The sequence below is a fragment of the Hippopotamus amphibius genome, chromosome 8 (genome assembly GCF_030028045.1).
Source record: "Hippopotamus amphibius kiboko isolate mHipAmp2 chromosome 8, mHipAmp2.hap2, whole genome shotgun sequence".
NCBI lineage: Eukaryota > Metazoa > Chordata > Mammalia > Artiodactyla > Hippopotamidae > Hippopotamus > Hippopotamus amphibius.
Genome location: NC_080193.1, coordinates 140,873,401 through 140,888,684, shown reverse-complemented (window position 1 = coordinate 140,888,684; position 15,284 = coordinate 140,873,401). Strand labels below are relative to the sequence as shown.

Below are 15,284 nucleotides of genomic sequence, written 5' to 3'. Positions count from 1 at the left end.
CTTTAGCAGTTTGCATTTTGCAGGTAAAAAAATAAGCAGCAAATGTTGACATAGAAGATTTTATATTTTTTAAGGTAACATTGCTGTATATAACTTGTGCCATGAATATCAGAGCTCAAGATGCATAGGAGGACAATAAATGTTTGTCATATTTTGAAACTTCATTCCCACATCATATATTTCTGGATAATGAGAGCTTATATGTTTACTGTCTATCTGTATACTTTTACCTGCATTTCAGGAAATGGAAAAATATAATGAAAAAAATTGTTGACCTAGCATAAACAATCTGGGTGTGGATATGGGTGGGGCTTTTTTTTTTTTAAACAATATTACACTGTTGGATATGAAGAAGGTTCTGTACTCTGAAGGCTATTAGTTCATTGAAATAAATAAGCTTATCTTTTATTTAATTGGTTTAGAAGAAGAAATTTGTATTCAACATACTAAATAAAGTTCGTCTGATTTCCAGAGAAATTGCTGAAAGAATGCCCAGCCCTCGTTCTTTCCTTCTCCTTGGTGACGCGTACATGAATATTCAAGAGGTAAAATTTCTGATGCTTTAGATTTAAACTTAGATTTAGATTCTGAACTTAGATTTAAAAACAAACCAAAAAAACAAAAAGTCTTCATTGTGATTAGTACAACATTCTATTGAAAGGAACTTGGGTGTTTTTCTTCCAGTTTTATTGAGATATAATTGACATGCAGCACTGTGTAAATTTAAGGTATAGCATAATGATTTAACTTACATACATCATACAGTGATTATCACAGTAAGTTCAGTGAATGTCCATCATCTTATATAGCTACAAAATTAAAGAAATAGAAAAAAATATTTTTCCTTGTGATGAGAACTCAGAATTTACTCTTTCAACAGCTTTCACATATAATGTATAGCAGTGTTAATTATCATGTTGTACATTACATCCCTAATACTTACTTATCTTACAACTGGAATCTTGTACCTTTTAACTACCTTCATCCCTTTCTCCCCGCCACCCCATTTTAATAATGGTTACTTAATAGTCAAAGATCCAGTCATCACAATTAAAAGGAGACAACCATTACAATTAAAAAGTCATCGTTATTTTTTCAAATCGAGATCCAGTTATTCAGTGTTATCATTTGAAATAGAGATGATACCAGTAGTAAGGTGAGAGTCACCTTTAAACAGAAGGATGAAAAGAGCAATTGGCTAAGATGGTGCTTTCTACAAAAGGAAGCAATCCTCTGACCTTCTGACTCTGGCTCTTTTAATAACTGCTAGGTGGAAACTCAAGAAGCTGTCTCTTAGCTCTCATCTGACTATTTATGAGGACATGGGCAAACATGGGTGGGATTATACTAGTGAGTTACACCTGCACTAGTAACTGTCACCTCTCTGAAATTGTTAAGGTTTCTGGACTTAATAGGTGCTTTATTAGTCTTGTTAAGTATTCCAAATGTAGAGCTTAATTATAGAAGTGTTGCCATTTAATGGGAGCCAGCTAAGCTGTTATTCTATTGCTTATATTTTAAATCTGCCAACATTAGCCTGAAGAAGCCATAGTAGCGTATGAGGAAGCATTAAATCAGAACCCAAAGGATGGAAACTTGGCAAGTAAAATTGGGAAAGCTCTTGTCAAAACTCACAACTACTCAAAGGTAAATACTTTATATTTTGAAATATATCTATTGGATCAAATTTGCAAACCCTGCTATATGAGAAATTTTCAGCAAGCACCATTTGTAACTTAATGGGTGGAAACTCCAGATTTGTCTTTGTAAACTGGAATTTGTGTTAAAGACTTTCTCAGTGTTTCATTCTTCTGTGCTGCATTTTGCAAAGACTGTTTGGATGCTCAAGTTTACTTCAGGCTTCATCTTACACCAAAATTCTGCCACCAAATTGTGATAAATTTATTCTTGTTACGTCTCTTTCATCATATGACAAAACATAATAGATGTTCTTTCCATGGAACCAGTTTTGGTAAGCCATGTGGTTTGAAGTTTTTTTGTTGTGTTTTTGTTTTTTTGGTTTTTTTTTTTTTCATTTTTTGTTTGTTTTGTAGTGAGGATAATAGATTTTCCTTGATTGTTATATTCTTGCCCTATTCCTGGTAACCATTGAATGGATATACAACAGCTAGCAAAGTATTTGCATTCAGTAAATTTCACTAATTTTTGGAATAAAACTGTAAAAAATTTTTACCAAGTACTTTTCTTTAGCTACTTGTCATAAGAAATGCTAGTTGCCTTGTGTGATACTTGATTCTGTAAGAAAAAGGGCATACTTAATAATATATAGTGCAAGTCCATGTGTATGCTGCTCTTAGGTTACTTCCAATTGCTTTAAGTTGTCATCTGTGCAGGATCTAGGCTTGAATACCATTCTCGTTGCCTTTTTTTCCCTAACTGAAATGGATTTTGTTTAGGCAATCACTTACTATGAAGCTGCTCTGAAAAGTGGACAACAAAATTATCTTTGCTATGACCTGGCTGAGCTCTTATTAAAATTGAAATGGTATGACAAAGCAGAAAAAATTCTTCAACATGCTCTAGCTCATGAACCTGGTATGAAAATCTTTCTGATTTAAAAAAGTATACCTACCTGATGCATCTGATCCTTTCTATTTTTACATTGTATTAGTATGTATTTGTATCCTTAGTATATGTGAGGTTGGTTGTTTCATTTGTCAGAATGTCACTCTACTAAAATATTTAAAAAGTCTAAAGATTTGTGAAATAGTTAATTGTGTTACAGAAAAATACCTTACTTTCCAAAGTGACATAAAGGCAGTTTCCTTTATTTTTTAAATTTAATTTTTATTTTGTATTAGCTGTATAGTTGATTTACAATGGGTTAGTTTTATTTTATTTTATTTTTTTAACAATGTGTTAGTTTTAGATGTACAGCATAGTGATTCAGTTATACATATACACATATTTATTCTTTTTCAGAATTTTTGCCCATATATAGGTTATCAGAGAATAGTGAGTAGATTTCCCTGTACTATACAGAAGGTCCTTATTGGTTATCTATCTTCTATATCATAGTGTGTTTATGTTAATCCCAAGCTCCTGATTTATCCCTCGCCCCACATCTCCCCTTTGTTAACGATAAGTTTGTTTTCGATTATCCATGTCTGTTTCTGTTGTGTAAATAAGTTCATTTGTATCATTTTTTAGATTCCACATATAAGTGATATCATATGATATTTGTCTTTCTCTGGGTTACTTCACTTAATATGATAATCTCCAGGTCCATCCATGTTGCTGCAAATGGCATTATTTTGTTCCTTTTTATGGCTGAGTAATATTCTATTGTATATGCATACCACATCTTCTTTATCCATTCCTCTGTCTATGCACATTTAGGTTGCCTCCATGTCTTGGCTGTTGTAAACAGTGCTGCAGTGAACCTTGGAGTGCTTGTATCCTTTCAAACCATGGTTTTCTCTGGATATATGCCCAGGAGTGGGATAGCTAAATCATATGGTAGTTCTATTTTTAGTTTTTAAAGGAACCTCCATACTGTTCTCCATAGTGGCTGTACCAATTTACATTCCCACCAACAGTGTAGGAGGGTTCCCTTTTCTCCACACTCTCTCCAGCATGAATTGTTTGTAGACTTTTTGATGATGGCCATTCTGACTGGTGTGAGGTGATACCTCATTGTAGTTTTGATTTGCATTTCTCTAATAATTAGTGATGTTGAGCATCTTTCCATGTGCCTCTTGGCCATCTCTGTATGTCTTCTTTGGCAAGAATTGTCTATTAAGGTCTTCCACCTATTTTTTGTTTGGGTTGTTTTTTTGATATTGAGACGCATGAACTGTTTGTAAATTTTGGAATTTAATCCTTTGTCTGTTGCTTCGTTGGCAAATATTTTCTCCCATTCTGTGGGTTGTCTTTTCATTTTGTTTAGAATGGTTGCCTTTGCTGTGCAAAAGCTTTTAAGTTAATTAGGTCCTATTTGTTTATTTTTTTTCCATTACTCTACAATCAAAAAATATATTGCTGTGATTTATGTCAAAGAGTGTTCTTCCCCAGTTTTCCTCTAAGAGTTTTATAGTATCCAGTCTTATAGTTAGGTCTTTACTTCATTTTGAGTTTATTTTTCTGTATGGTGTTAGAAAATGTTCTGGTTTCATTCTTTTACATGTAGCAGTCCAGTTTTCCAGCACTAGTTATTGAAGAGACTGTCTTTTCTCCCTTGTATAGTCTTGCCCTCCTTTGTTGTAGATTAATTGACCATAGGTGCGTGGGTTTATTTCTAGGCTTTCTGTCCCATTCCATTGATATGTAGTTCTGTTTTTGTGCCAGTACCATACTGTATTGATTACCATAGATAGCTTTGTTGGAAGTTTCCTTTAAATTACAAATACCTCTGGCGTTTAAACAAGTAAACACTTTTATAATCCTTTTTAAAAGTTTTTTTTTAATTCAGCACTATTACAGAATATAATGTGCAAGTCTCCAGTTTCTCCTGTGAATTCTACTTGCCCTGTTTTGAAACCTCCCTAGAGGTAACCATTTTTGTGTTTTAGTGTATATTTTATATATATCTTAAATATCTAAGTGTAATACACATATTGTTCTTTTCAAAATGTATCATTCTTCCTATTCTGCAATTTTTTTCACATACAATATGTTGCAGATATAATTTGATGTCAGTACATTTATATCACAATATTTTATAACTGTAACTTACTGAACTTTTCCCCAATTAGTTTTCCATTCTTTTGACATTATAAACCATGTTAAAATGAGTATCTTTGTATCTCGTTCCTTGATGTCCACTTGCTTATGTTTCTTAAGAGCAAGATGCTAAGTTAAAGCATATGTGCACTTAAAATTTAATTGGACACGGTCAAATTGCCTTCTTACAAGTTCATACAAATTTACTTTGTAAAGATCTGTACTTTTTAATAAAATCTAGTGCTTGCTCATTGCAAAAATTTAAAGATTATAGAAGTGAATAAAAGTTCTCTCTCCCATTCTCCAGAGAAAACCACATCCTGATCAATCTCCCAGTTCCTGTCTCTCTGTCTCTCACACAAAATTTCATAACACTTTTTTCTACGAGAAAGGAGTCATGTTATACCTATCGGTCTGCAGTTTTCACTTTTCATTTAATAGCTTCTCTTCATGTCCACAAATAGTGATTGCCCTTTTAAATTTTTTAACATAGGTCATGTATTGTACTGTATGTCACTATCGTAATTTACTTGATGAGTCCGCTATTGATAGACATTTAGATAGAAGAAAAGTTGGAAACATTTCTGAGACAGAATCCTTGCTTATATACTGCTATGTACTTTCTAGAACTGAATCTTGCTCCACTGTTTTTTCTTAAGGGTAAAAACATCCCAACATTATGTAGTATTAATTACAGAGAAAACAAACTTAATTTGCATTTTTTGACTGATAAGGGTAGGTATTTTATATCTGTAGATCATATTTTCACTGGGAACCTTTCATTCATATCCTTTGTCTTTAATCCTTTACCTGTTATTCATTAATCTGTTAGCTATTATTCGTGTTGCAGATGTTTTCTCTCAGGCTGTCCTTTCCTTATCAATTCGTTTTTCATTTCGTTGGTCAAACAATATTTATCATACATAATACCCACTCGCCTTTTCTCTTTTTGCCTTTTGAATTTCTTGTCATGCTCAGAAAAAGCTTCCCCAGTCCTAACATTAAAAAAATATTTTCTTATATTTTTTTGGATTTTTGTCATTTTAATTTGTATAATGGAGAATTTTAATTTTTGTAATGAAGTTTAATTCATGTACTTTAATTCACATACAGTTTTTACTGTTTCCCAAATGGGTAGCCAATTATAGCTCAGTGCCATTTACTGAAATGCCACCTTTATCATATAATAAGCTTTTTTATACATATCCCTCTGATCCTGGGAATTTTTGTTTTTAGTTAATCCCCTCCCCTCCCTTCCTCTCCTCTCCCCTCCCCCTTCCCATTTTTATTTTTGCCGATACCATGTTTTCTGTAGCTTTAATATATGTTTGGATATATAGGTAAGGCAAGCCAACTCTAAATTTTCTAATATTTCCAAAACGGTCTTTTAACTTAGCTTTGATGAAGTTGATGCTTAAATTCTTCTAATTTGAATACAGTTATTAATTCCATAAAAATACTTGCATGAGTCTTGTCAGACCTTGCTTGAAACACTATAGATGGCCTAAATGTGGATATGCATTTTTTTAAAAGTTGTAGAGGAGGAAGATTCAAGTAGTATGTGTTATTTACATAGGAATAAGTATATTACATTTATGCAGTATAAATACTTTCATTTAATAATTTGCTAAGCACATCCAGTGGTGTACTTGCATGCTTTCATGTGCATTTCATGATATATTGTTAATGCTCACATTAGTTTTTTTGTTTTTTGTTTTTTTATAAATTTATTTATTGGCTGTGTTGGGTCTTCATGACTGCACTCGGGCTTTCTCTAGTTGTGGAGAGCAGGGGCTGGTCTTCGTTGTGGTGTGTGGGCTCCTCATTGCCGTGGCTTCTCTTATGGCAGAGCGTGGGCTCCAGTAGTTGCGGCACACGGGCTCAATAGTTGTGGCACACGGGCTTAGTTGCTCTGCGGCATGTGGGATCTTCCTGGAGCCAGGATCAAATCTGTGTCCCCTGCATTGGCAGGCAAATTCTTAACCACTGCGCCACCTAGAAAGTCCCCACGTTAGTTTTTGAGGCAAATAAAATTGTCTCCATGGTGTTTTTTGGGGGGTGGGGTGGGGACACTGCACAGCTCGCAGGATCTTAGTTCCCTGACCAGGGATTGAACCCGTGCCCCCTGCCGTGGAAGTGCGGAGTCCTAACCACGGGACCACCAGGGAAGTCCCTATCTCCACTTTCAAATTAGCAGTCTAATACTCAGTTTCCTTCACTTATCCAGGCTCACCTAGCTGATAGATAGTAGCACCACCGTTCTAATAAACATCTTAAACTTAGACTGTTTGAAACTGAATTCCTTATCTACCTCCCTACATCTGTTCCATGTGTGTAGCCTTCTGTATCTCAGTAACTTCATCCTTACTTGTAGTTTCGAAGAGCCAAGATCCTTGCCTTCGCCCTTGTCCCTGCCCATAGGAAATCCTCTTGGTTATATATTCAGAATTCTCCTGTGTCTCGTTATTTCCACCACAGTCACCCTGTCCTAGCTACAGCATCTCTTAGGTGGATTACAGCAGTAGCCTCCACCTGGTATCCCTGTTTCCATCCTCAGCCCCACACCCTGACACAGCCTTTCCCAACCCAGCAGCGGTAAGGGACCTTTTAAACAATGGAAGCCCAGTCACACCTGCTCAAGCTCCCCCTTGTCTCCTGTTTCTCTCAGGGTTAACCAGAGTCTTACCTAGTGGCTTACATGGCCTTCACATGGGCGTGCTGTTGCTCCTCTGACCTTCATTCCAGCCTCCTCTCACCATTGTCACAGCCTCCTATTGTTCTTGTACCACCTTAGAGCTTTTCTTACCTGTAAAATCGCAATAACAAAACCTGCCTCTTAGGTTGAGATTTTAAAGAAATAATGTATATGAACCACTTTGAACAGAGTATGGTGCAGATCATGCACTTGATAAAAGGCGGAAGAAACATCTTTTTGTTAATTATCTAGGGTTCTTTTATGACTCTTAGATTACAGAATAACGATATCAAATATTTAAATACCACTTGCCATGTACAAGACTTTATTTTAATTGCTTTGCATATACCAATTTACTTAATAATTTACTAACCTTTAAAATTTACAACAATCCTATAAGATAGGTACTATTGTTTCCCCTATTTTACAGATGAAAGGGAGGCATTAAATGGATAAGTACCTTGTTCAACTAGTACCTTGTTAACTAGCAAGTGATTAAGCCTAGATTTGAAATCAGACAGGTTGGCATCAGTCAGTGTTTATTGTGCATATATGTATATATGTGTAATATATGTGTATATAAATGTATATATATATACTTTATTGTTTACTAACTGCTGTTTTTTCAATGGAACTTATCTTCTTAATTGCATGTACCAACTATCCTATCTTGTTTTTGAATGACTTTAATAAACAGAAGTGCTTATATACTTAAGAATGAAAATTGAAACTCTTATCTGTGTTGTTGTATTATCTCATATGTCTAAGAAGAGCCTCCAGTTGTTATCCAGTTCTTTAACTTTTCTTCCAGCCAGTTTTTTCCTAAATCTTACCCCCCTGCAATTCAGCCATTCTTCAGTTAACTTACTGAACATTTTCAAACTTTATTCACTTTTTTTTCAAAATCTAGTGTAAAAACTTGTAGAAAAATGTAAACATTTTAAAAGAATTATTTTTTCCCAGCATATTTTATTCTTTCATAGTAAATGAACTGTCAGCTCTCATGGAGGATGCACGTTCTCAAGTTCTTCTAGCAAAAGTCTACAGTAAAGTGGATAGACCTGGTGATGCAGTCATGTCATTACAGCAGGTAAACAGACGCCTTTGTGAGGAGTTGCGAGTAGGTGATAGTCTCAGAAGGGAATATGCCACATGTAAAAGGAGGACAAGTCTTTGGCCCAGCTATCATAGAAAATAAGTCAAATAGAAAAAGCGATTGAATGCCAGTGAATCGCACTGTTTAAATATATTATTGCTAATTATTATAACAATTAGGGAAGGTTAATAATCCCATTTCATAGCCTAGAAAGCTTGGTTTAATAACTCACATGAAGTCACATGATTAGAGTCTAGGCAGGAGTTATTGTTTGGTTTGTACAACAAATAACAGATTATTTTTTTTTAATAGCAAATAACATGTTTCCTTTTTCCTTCTAAGTGATCTCCTTAATACCTATCCAAGAATGGTACAGCTAAGTTCAATAGCCTGTTAATTTCAGGGAGTTAGCATGTTTTACAAGGGTGCTCCCCAGAAAGACTGGACTGATTTATATACCATTGACGATGTGTGGATGTACTTACTCCCTGAAGCATGCCAATATTTGATTCAATAACTTTTACATACTATTTTATTAATTTAGTAAACATGTACAATTTTCATTTGTTTAATTGCAACATCTAGACATTTGTTTCATTGTTGCATTTCCTCCTTAGTGAGTTTCCTGTGCATATTCTTATAACAATGGGAAAAGACTCAGTACTTTTATGGTATTTTAGTTGCAAAGGTGACTGCATGCAGGCTTATTTGCAAACAAGTACATTACAAATCTCGACATTTTCTTTGAATCGGGCTTTGTTAGATTGAGGGGCAATAATGCTTAAATAAATCTGTAAAATTATGCTACGTATGAGTTATTGAGAATTAATTTCTTTTATATATTTTTTTAAATTCCCTTTTTATTCTTTATTTTTTAGGCTCGAGAATTACAAGTTCGGGTACTAAAACGTGTTCAGGTGGAACAGCCAGACGCAGTTCCTGCACAGAAACATTTAGCAGCTGAAATTTGTGCAGAGATTGCAAAACATTCTGTTGCTCAGCGAGACTATGAAAAAGCAATTAAGTTTTACAGAGAGGCTCTTGTTCATTGTGAAACAGATAATAAGGTCAATATCTTTATACCGTTTTAAACACCTTATATTCCAGATGTCATCTAATTTCCCCAAATGTAAACTTCTTAACAGCTTATTTATAAAGATTTGAAAAGGAATATAACAAAAATGCAAGTTAAAATATTAATATTGGTTTTAGAAATACTTCAAAATACATGATGTCTTAAATTAATAATGAGTTTAAAGATTATGGAACAAGTGATATAAAGTAAATCTGTAAGCTTTTTTTAACATTCATCTATGTTTTAATAATTACTTTAAAACAATTTCTCAATTTCAAATAAATATCTGGATCTAGAGGATTCAATTCAGTTTACTAAACAGCTATTGTATTTCAATTGCTCTTTGGTGCTAGATATACAAAAGCAACTAGATTGAATCTCTTAACCTCAAATGGCACAGTGTGAGAATAAATGTAAAAGATAATATTAGTGTAGAAAACTTATATAGGTGGCAGGTTTAATTTTTTTGAAAATCTTTATTTTAATTTTATTGGAGTATATAGTTGATTTACAATGGTGTGTTAGTTTCAGGTGTACAGCAAAGTGATTCAGATGTACATATATTCATTCTTTTTCAGATTCTATTCTCCTATAGGTTATCACAGAATATTGAGTAGAGTTCCCTGTGCTATATATAGTAGGTCCTTGTTGGTTACCTATCTTTTACATAATGGTGTGTGTATGTTAATCTCAAGCTCCTGATTTATCTCTCCCTCTGCCCCCACGTTTCTCTTTTGATAACCATAAGTTTGTTTTCGATATCTGTAAATCTGTTTTTGTAAAAAAAAGTTCATTGTGTCATTTTTAAAAAATTAGATTCCACATGAGTGATATCATATGATATTCTTTTTTCTGTGTCTGACTTCACTTAGTATAATAATCTCTATGTCCATCCATGTTGCTGCAAATAGCAATGTTTCATTTCTTTTTTATGGCTCAGTAATATTCCATTGTAGGTGTATACCACATCTTCTTTATCCATTCCTCTGCTGATGGACATTTAGGTTGCTTCCATGTTTAGGCTATTGTAAACAGTGCTGCAGTGAATATTGGGATGCACGTATCTTTTTCAGTTATGGTTTTCTCTGGATATATGCCCAGTGGGATTGCTGAATCATATGGTAGTCCTATTTTTAGTTTTTTTAAGGAACCTCCATACTGTTCTCCATAGTGGTTGTACCAATTTCCGTTGCCACTAACAGTGCAGGAGGGTTCCTTTTTCTCCAAACCCTCTCCAGCACTTGTTGTTTATGGACTTTTTGATGATGGCCATTCTGACCAGTGTGAGGTGATAGCTAATTGTAGTTTTGATTTGTATTTCTCTAATAATTAGTGATGTTGAGCATCTTCTCATGTGCTTTTTGGTCATCTGTATGTCTTCTTTGGAGAAATGTCTATTAAGATCTTCTGCCCATTTTTTGATTGGGTTGTTTGCTTTTTTAGTATTGACCTGCATGAGCTGTGTGTAAATTTTGGAGATTAATCCCTTGTCAATTGCATCGTTTGCAAATATTTTCTTCCATTCTGTGGGTTGTCTTTTTGGTTTGTTTATGGTTTCCTTTGCTGTGCAGAAGCTTTTGAGTTTAAGTAGATCCCATTTATTTGTTTTCGTTTTTTTTCATTACTCTAGGAGGTGGGTCCAAAAGATATTGCTGCAATTTATGTCAGAGAGTGTTCTGCCTATGTTTTCCTCTAAGAGTTTTATAGTGTCTGGCCTTACATTTAAGTCTGATCCATTTCGAGTTTGTTTTTGTGTATGGTGTTAGAGAATGTTCTAATTTCATTCTTTTACATGTAGCTGTCCAGTTTTCCCAGCACCATTTATTGAAGAGACTGTTTCTCCACCACTGTATAATCTTACCTCCTTTGTCATAGATTAATTGACCATAGGTGCATAGGTTTATTTCTGGGCTTTCTGTCCTATTCTATTGATCTATATTTGTTTTTGTGCCAAAAACATACTCTTTTGATGACTGTAGCTTTATAGTATACCCTAAAGTTGGGGAGCCTGATTCCTCCAGCTCTATTTTTCTTTCTCCAGATTTCTTTGGCTATTCAGGGTCTTTTGTGTTTCCATGCAAATTTTTACATTTTTGTTCTAGTTCTGTGAAAAATGCCATTGGTAATTTTGATAGGAATTGCATTGAATCTGTAGATTGCCTTGAATAGTATAGTCATTGTGACAATATTGATTCTTCCAATCTAAGAACATGGTATATTTTTCCATCTGTTTTGTATCATCTTTGATTTCTTTCATCAGCATCTTATAGTTTTTAGCATTACAGGTCTTTTTTCTCCTTAGGTAGGTTTATTCCTAGGTATTTTATTCTTTTTTGATGTGATGGTAAATGGGATTATTTCTTTAATTTCTCTTTCTCATATTTCATTGTTAGTGTATAGAAATGCAACAGATATCTGTGTATTTTGTATCCTTCAGATTTACTGATTTCATTGATGGGCTTTAGGAGTTTTCTGGTAGCATCTTAAGGATTTTTTGTGTAGAGTATCATGTCATCTGTAAACAGTGACAGTTTGATTTGTTCCTTTCCAATTTGGATTCCTTTTATTTCTTCTCTGATTGCTGTGGCTAGGACTTCTTATGTTGAATAAGGCTGGCAACAATGGACATCCTTGCCTTGTTCCTTATCTTAGAGGGAATGCTTTCAGCTTGTCATGGTTGAGAATCATGTTACTTGTGGGTTTGTTGTATATGGCCTTTATTATGTTGCGGTATGTTCCCTCTGTTCCCACTTTCTGGAGAGTTTTTATCGTAAATGGGTGTTGAATTTTGTCAAAAGCTTTTTCTGCATCCACTGAGATGATCATATGGTTTTTATTCTTCAGTTTGTTGATGTGGTGTATCACACTGATTTGTGGATACTGAAAAATCCTAGTATCTCTGGGATAAATCCCACTGGATCGTGGTGTATGATCCTTTTAATGTATTGTTGAATTTGGTTTGCTAGTTTTTTGTTGAGGATTTTTGCATCTGTGTTCATCTATAATTTAGCGTGTAATTGTCTCTTTTTTTTGTGGTAGCTTTCTCTGATTTTGATATTGGGGTGATGGTGGCCTCATAGAATGAGCCTGGGAATGTTCCTTTCTCTGCAATTTTTTGGAATAGTTTCAGAAGGATAGTTGTTAACTCTTCTCTAAATGTTTGACAGAATTTGCCTCTGAAGACATCTGGTCCTGAACTTCTGTTGGTTGGGGGTTTTTAAATCACTGTTTCAATTTCAGTACTCATGATTGGTCTGTTCATATTTTGTATTTCTTCCTGGTTTGGTATTGGGAAATTGTACCTTTCTAAGAATTTGTCCATTTCTTCCAGGTTGTCCATTTTATTGGCATATAGTTGCTTGTGGTAGTCTTTTATGATCCTTTCTAGTTCTATGGTGTCTGTTGTAACTTCTTTTTCATTTCTAATTTTACTGATTTGAGCCCTCTCCTTTATTTTCTTGATGAGCTTGGCTAAAGGTTTATCAATTTTGTTTATCTTCTCAGAGAAGCAGCTTTTAGTTTCTTTGATCTTTTCTATTGTTTTCTTCATCTCTATTTCATTTATTTCTGCTCTGATCTTCATTTCTTTCCTTATACTAACTTTAGGTTTTTGTTCTTCTTTCTCTTGTTGCTTTAGGTGTAAGATTAGGTTGTTTATTTGAGATTTTTCTTGTTTCCTGAGGTAAGATTGTATTGCTATAAACTTCCCTCTTAGAACTGCTTTTTCTGTGTCCCATAGGTTTTGGATGACCGTGTTTTCATTGTCATTCGTCTCTAGATGTTTTTTGATTTCTTCTTTGATTTCTTCAGTGATCCATTGTTTGTCATGACCAGTTTTATAAACTAAAATGTTGTTACTCTCTCAGATCTTGGTAGGTGATTTAACATTAAAAAAAAAAGTAGTCTAGTAAATGGCTAAACACTTAAAGTGATGTAGAACACAAAACAACAACGTTCTAGAATTTAAAGTTTGATTGGATATTTTGAAATAATACAACTCTTTCAGATATAAGGCAAAAATAATCTTAAGTCATAACCAAACAGGTACCTTGCTCAGTGGTGAATAAAGGGACTGGAATCATAGTTGTAAATCTGGAGCGTATCTGCTTCAAGCTTTTTATTTTACAAATGAGGAAACAGGTTTAGAGAGCTAAAGGGACTTGGCCTCATCATGGAGAAGCTTAGACTAGAATCTTAGCTTCTAATGTAAGACCAATGTTTTCACAATGCTTTGTGTCTCTTTATTTTTCAAATGGGTTACAGCCTGTTTTTCCATTTTTCTCCCAGTGTAAGAGAAACTACAGATAAACCTATAGTTTTTCTGCCTGTCATGCTTGGCATTTTTATTGCAGTAACTTTGGTCAAATAAAGTTTCATTTGTATGTAGACACTTTCCTAATCTACTTTTTATTCCAAAGATTTTCTGACTTACCTTGCCCTTCTCTGTAGATAATGCTGGAGCTGGCACGATTATACCTGGCACAAGATGACCCTGACGCCTGTCTGCGGCACTGTGCTCTGCTCCTCCAGAGCGACCAGGACAGTGAAGCTGCCACCATGGTGAGTCCGGGAGACTTCAGTGCCGTAAAGGCAGTTGTATTTTATATTTATTCCATGGGAAGTTCCAGATTTTACCTGATAAAGCTAATAGCAGATGAGAGGCCTGGTTCATGTTGGGTTTTGGAAGAAATAACATTTTTAACATTATTAATACATTTTACCAATAAAGACCAAGTCTCTTTATATTACAAGAATGGTGGACCTAGGTCAGGCTTTTGCTTGCCCTCCTGGGCCTAGTTAATTTTTCTTCATGACTGAGAGGATGCTTGGTCAGGAAGAGTTCATGTGGTAAAGCTATAATTTGTTAAAGACTAACTTTTAACAGTTTCGATGGGACTTTCTGAGTTACAGGAAAAAATTCTTCATTTATCATTTTAAGATGTGTGTTTTAAATAGAGTTATGCTTTTCTTTCTAATTTTTACTGGGTTGAGGTTTTTGGTAGCTTTTCAAACAGCTACATAGTTGACAGTTTGTGAGGTTCCTTTAAGAATTTCACAAGTGAGTCACTATAACTGAAAAGATATCTAAGAACTCTCCCTTTTAAAACACATAATAAGAAAATCTCAGTAGGTCTTGCTCATTTTAAATTCCTTTGAAATACTTAAGATTTCAGAATGTTTTGGGGTTTTTTAAAATCTTCTCATTATTTTAGCCAAGTCCAGTGAGGGATCTTCTCCATAAAAGCGCATAGAATGTACAGTTCCCTTCAATTTTGTTTTTAAAATAACTACTTGAAACATATTTTCTGCTAAAAATACAGTTTTTGCAAACAGAGCAATCTGTTTCACATCCTTGATTATCTCCTGTTACACTGATCTCAGTGCTAATCTGCTTAAGGTGTGCTTGAATTTTAAATAGCTCCGTTTTATAAAACTCTCCCCTCCTCCTGCTTCTCATAGGTGTTTTCTCATAGCTGTCAATCTTGATAGGAATAGTATGCTTTGTAAAATATATGGCAATATGTTTAGAACCAACTTTTACCTTTATAGATGATGGCAGATCTCATGTTCAGAAAACAGGACTATGAACAAGCCGTGTTTCATTTACAACAGCTCTTAGAACGAAAACCAGGTAAATATCCACTGATTTTATATCTCCTAATGCAGTGAACTCCCTTACTCTTCTTTTTCGCTGTTAGGCTGCTTATTCCAAACCTGCCGCTGAGTAGTTAAAA

At 34.4% G+C, this 15,284-nt stretch overlaps 1 protein-coding gene across 2 annotated transcripts in view; it reads left to right on the top strand.

Annotated features, from left to right (window-relative positions):
- The window catches only part of TTC21B (tetratricopeptide repeat domain 21B), an 82,645-nt gene that overhangs the window by 36,786 nt on the left and 30,575 nt on the right, over positions 1-15,284 (top strand). For both annotated transcript variants that reach the window (XM_057744561.1, XM_057744563.1), the window contains exons 16-22: positions 473-545; positions 1,537-1,647; positions 2,418-2,556; positions 8,362-8,468; positions 9,353-9,541; positions 13,999-14,109; positions 15,100-15,181. In XM_057744561.1, the coding sequence (XP_057600544.1) occupies positions 473-545; positions 1,537-1,647; positions 2,418-2,556; positions 8,362-8,468; positions 9,353-9,541; positions 13,999-14,109; positions 15,100-15,181 (812 nt within the window). The remainder of the gene's footprint in view (positions 1-472; positions 546-1,536; positions 1,648-2,417; positions 2,557-8,361; positions 8,469-9,352; positions 9,542-13,998; positions 14,110-15,099; positions 15,182-15,284) is intronic.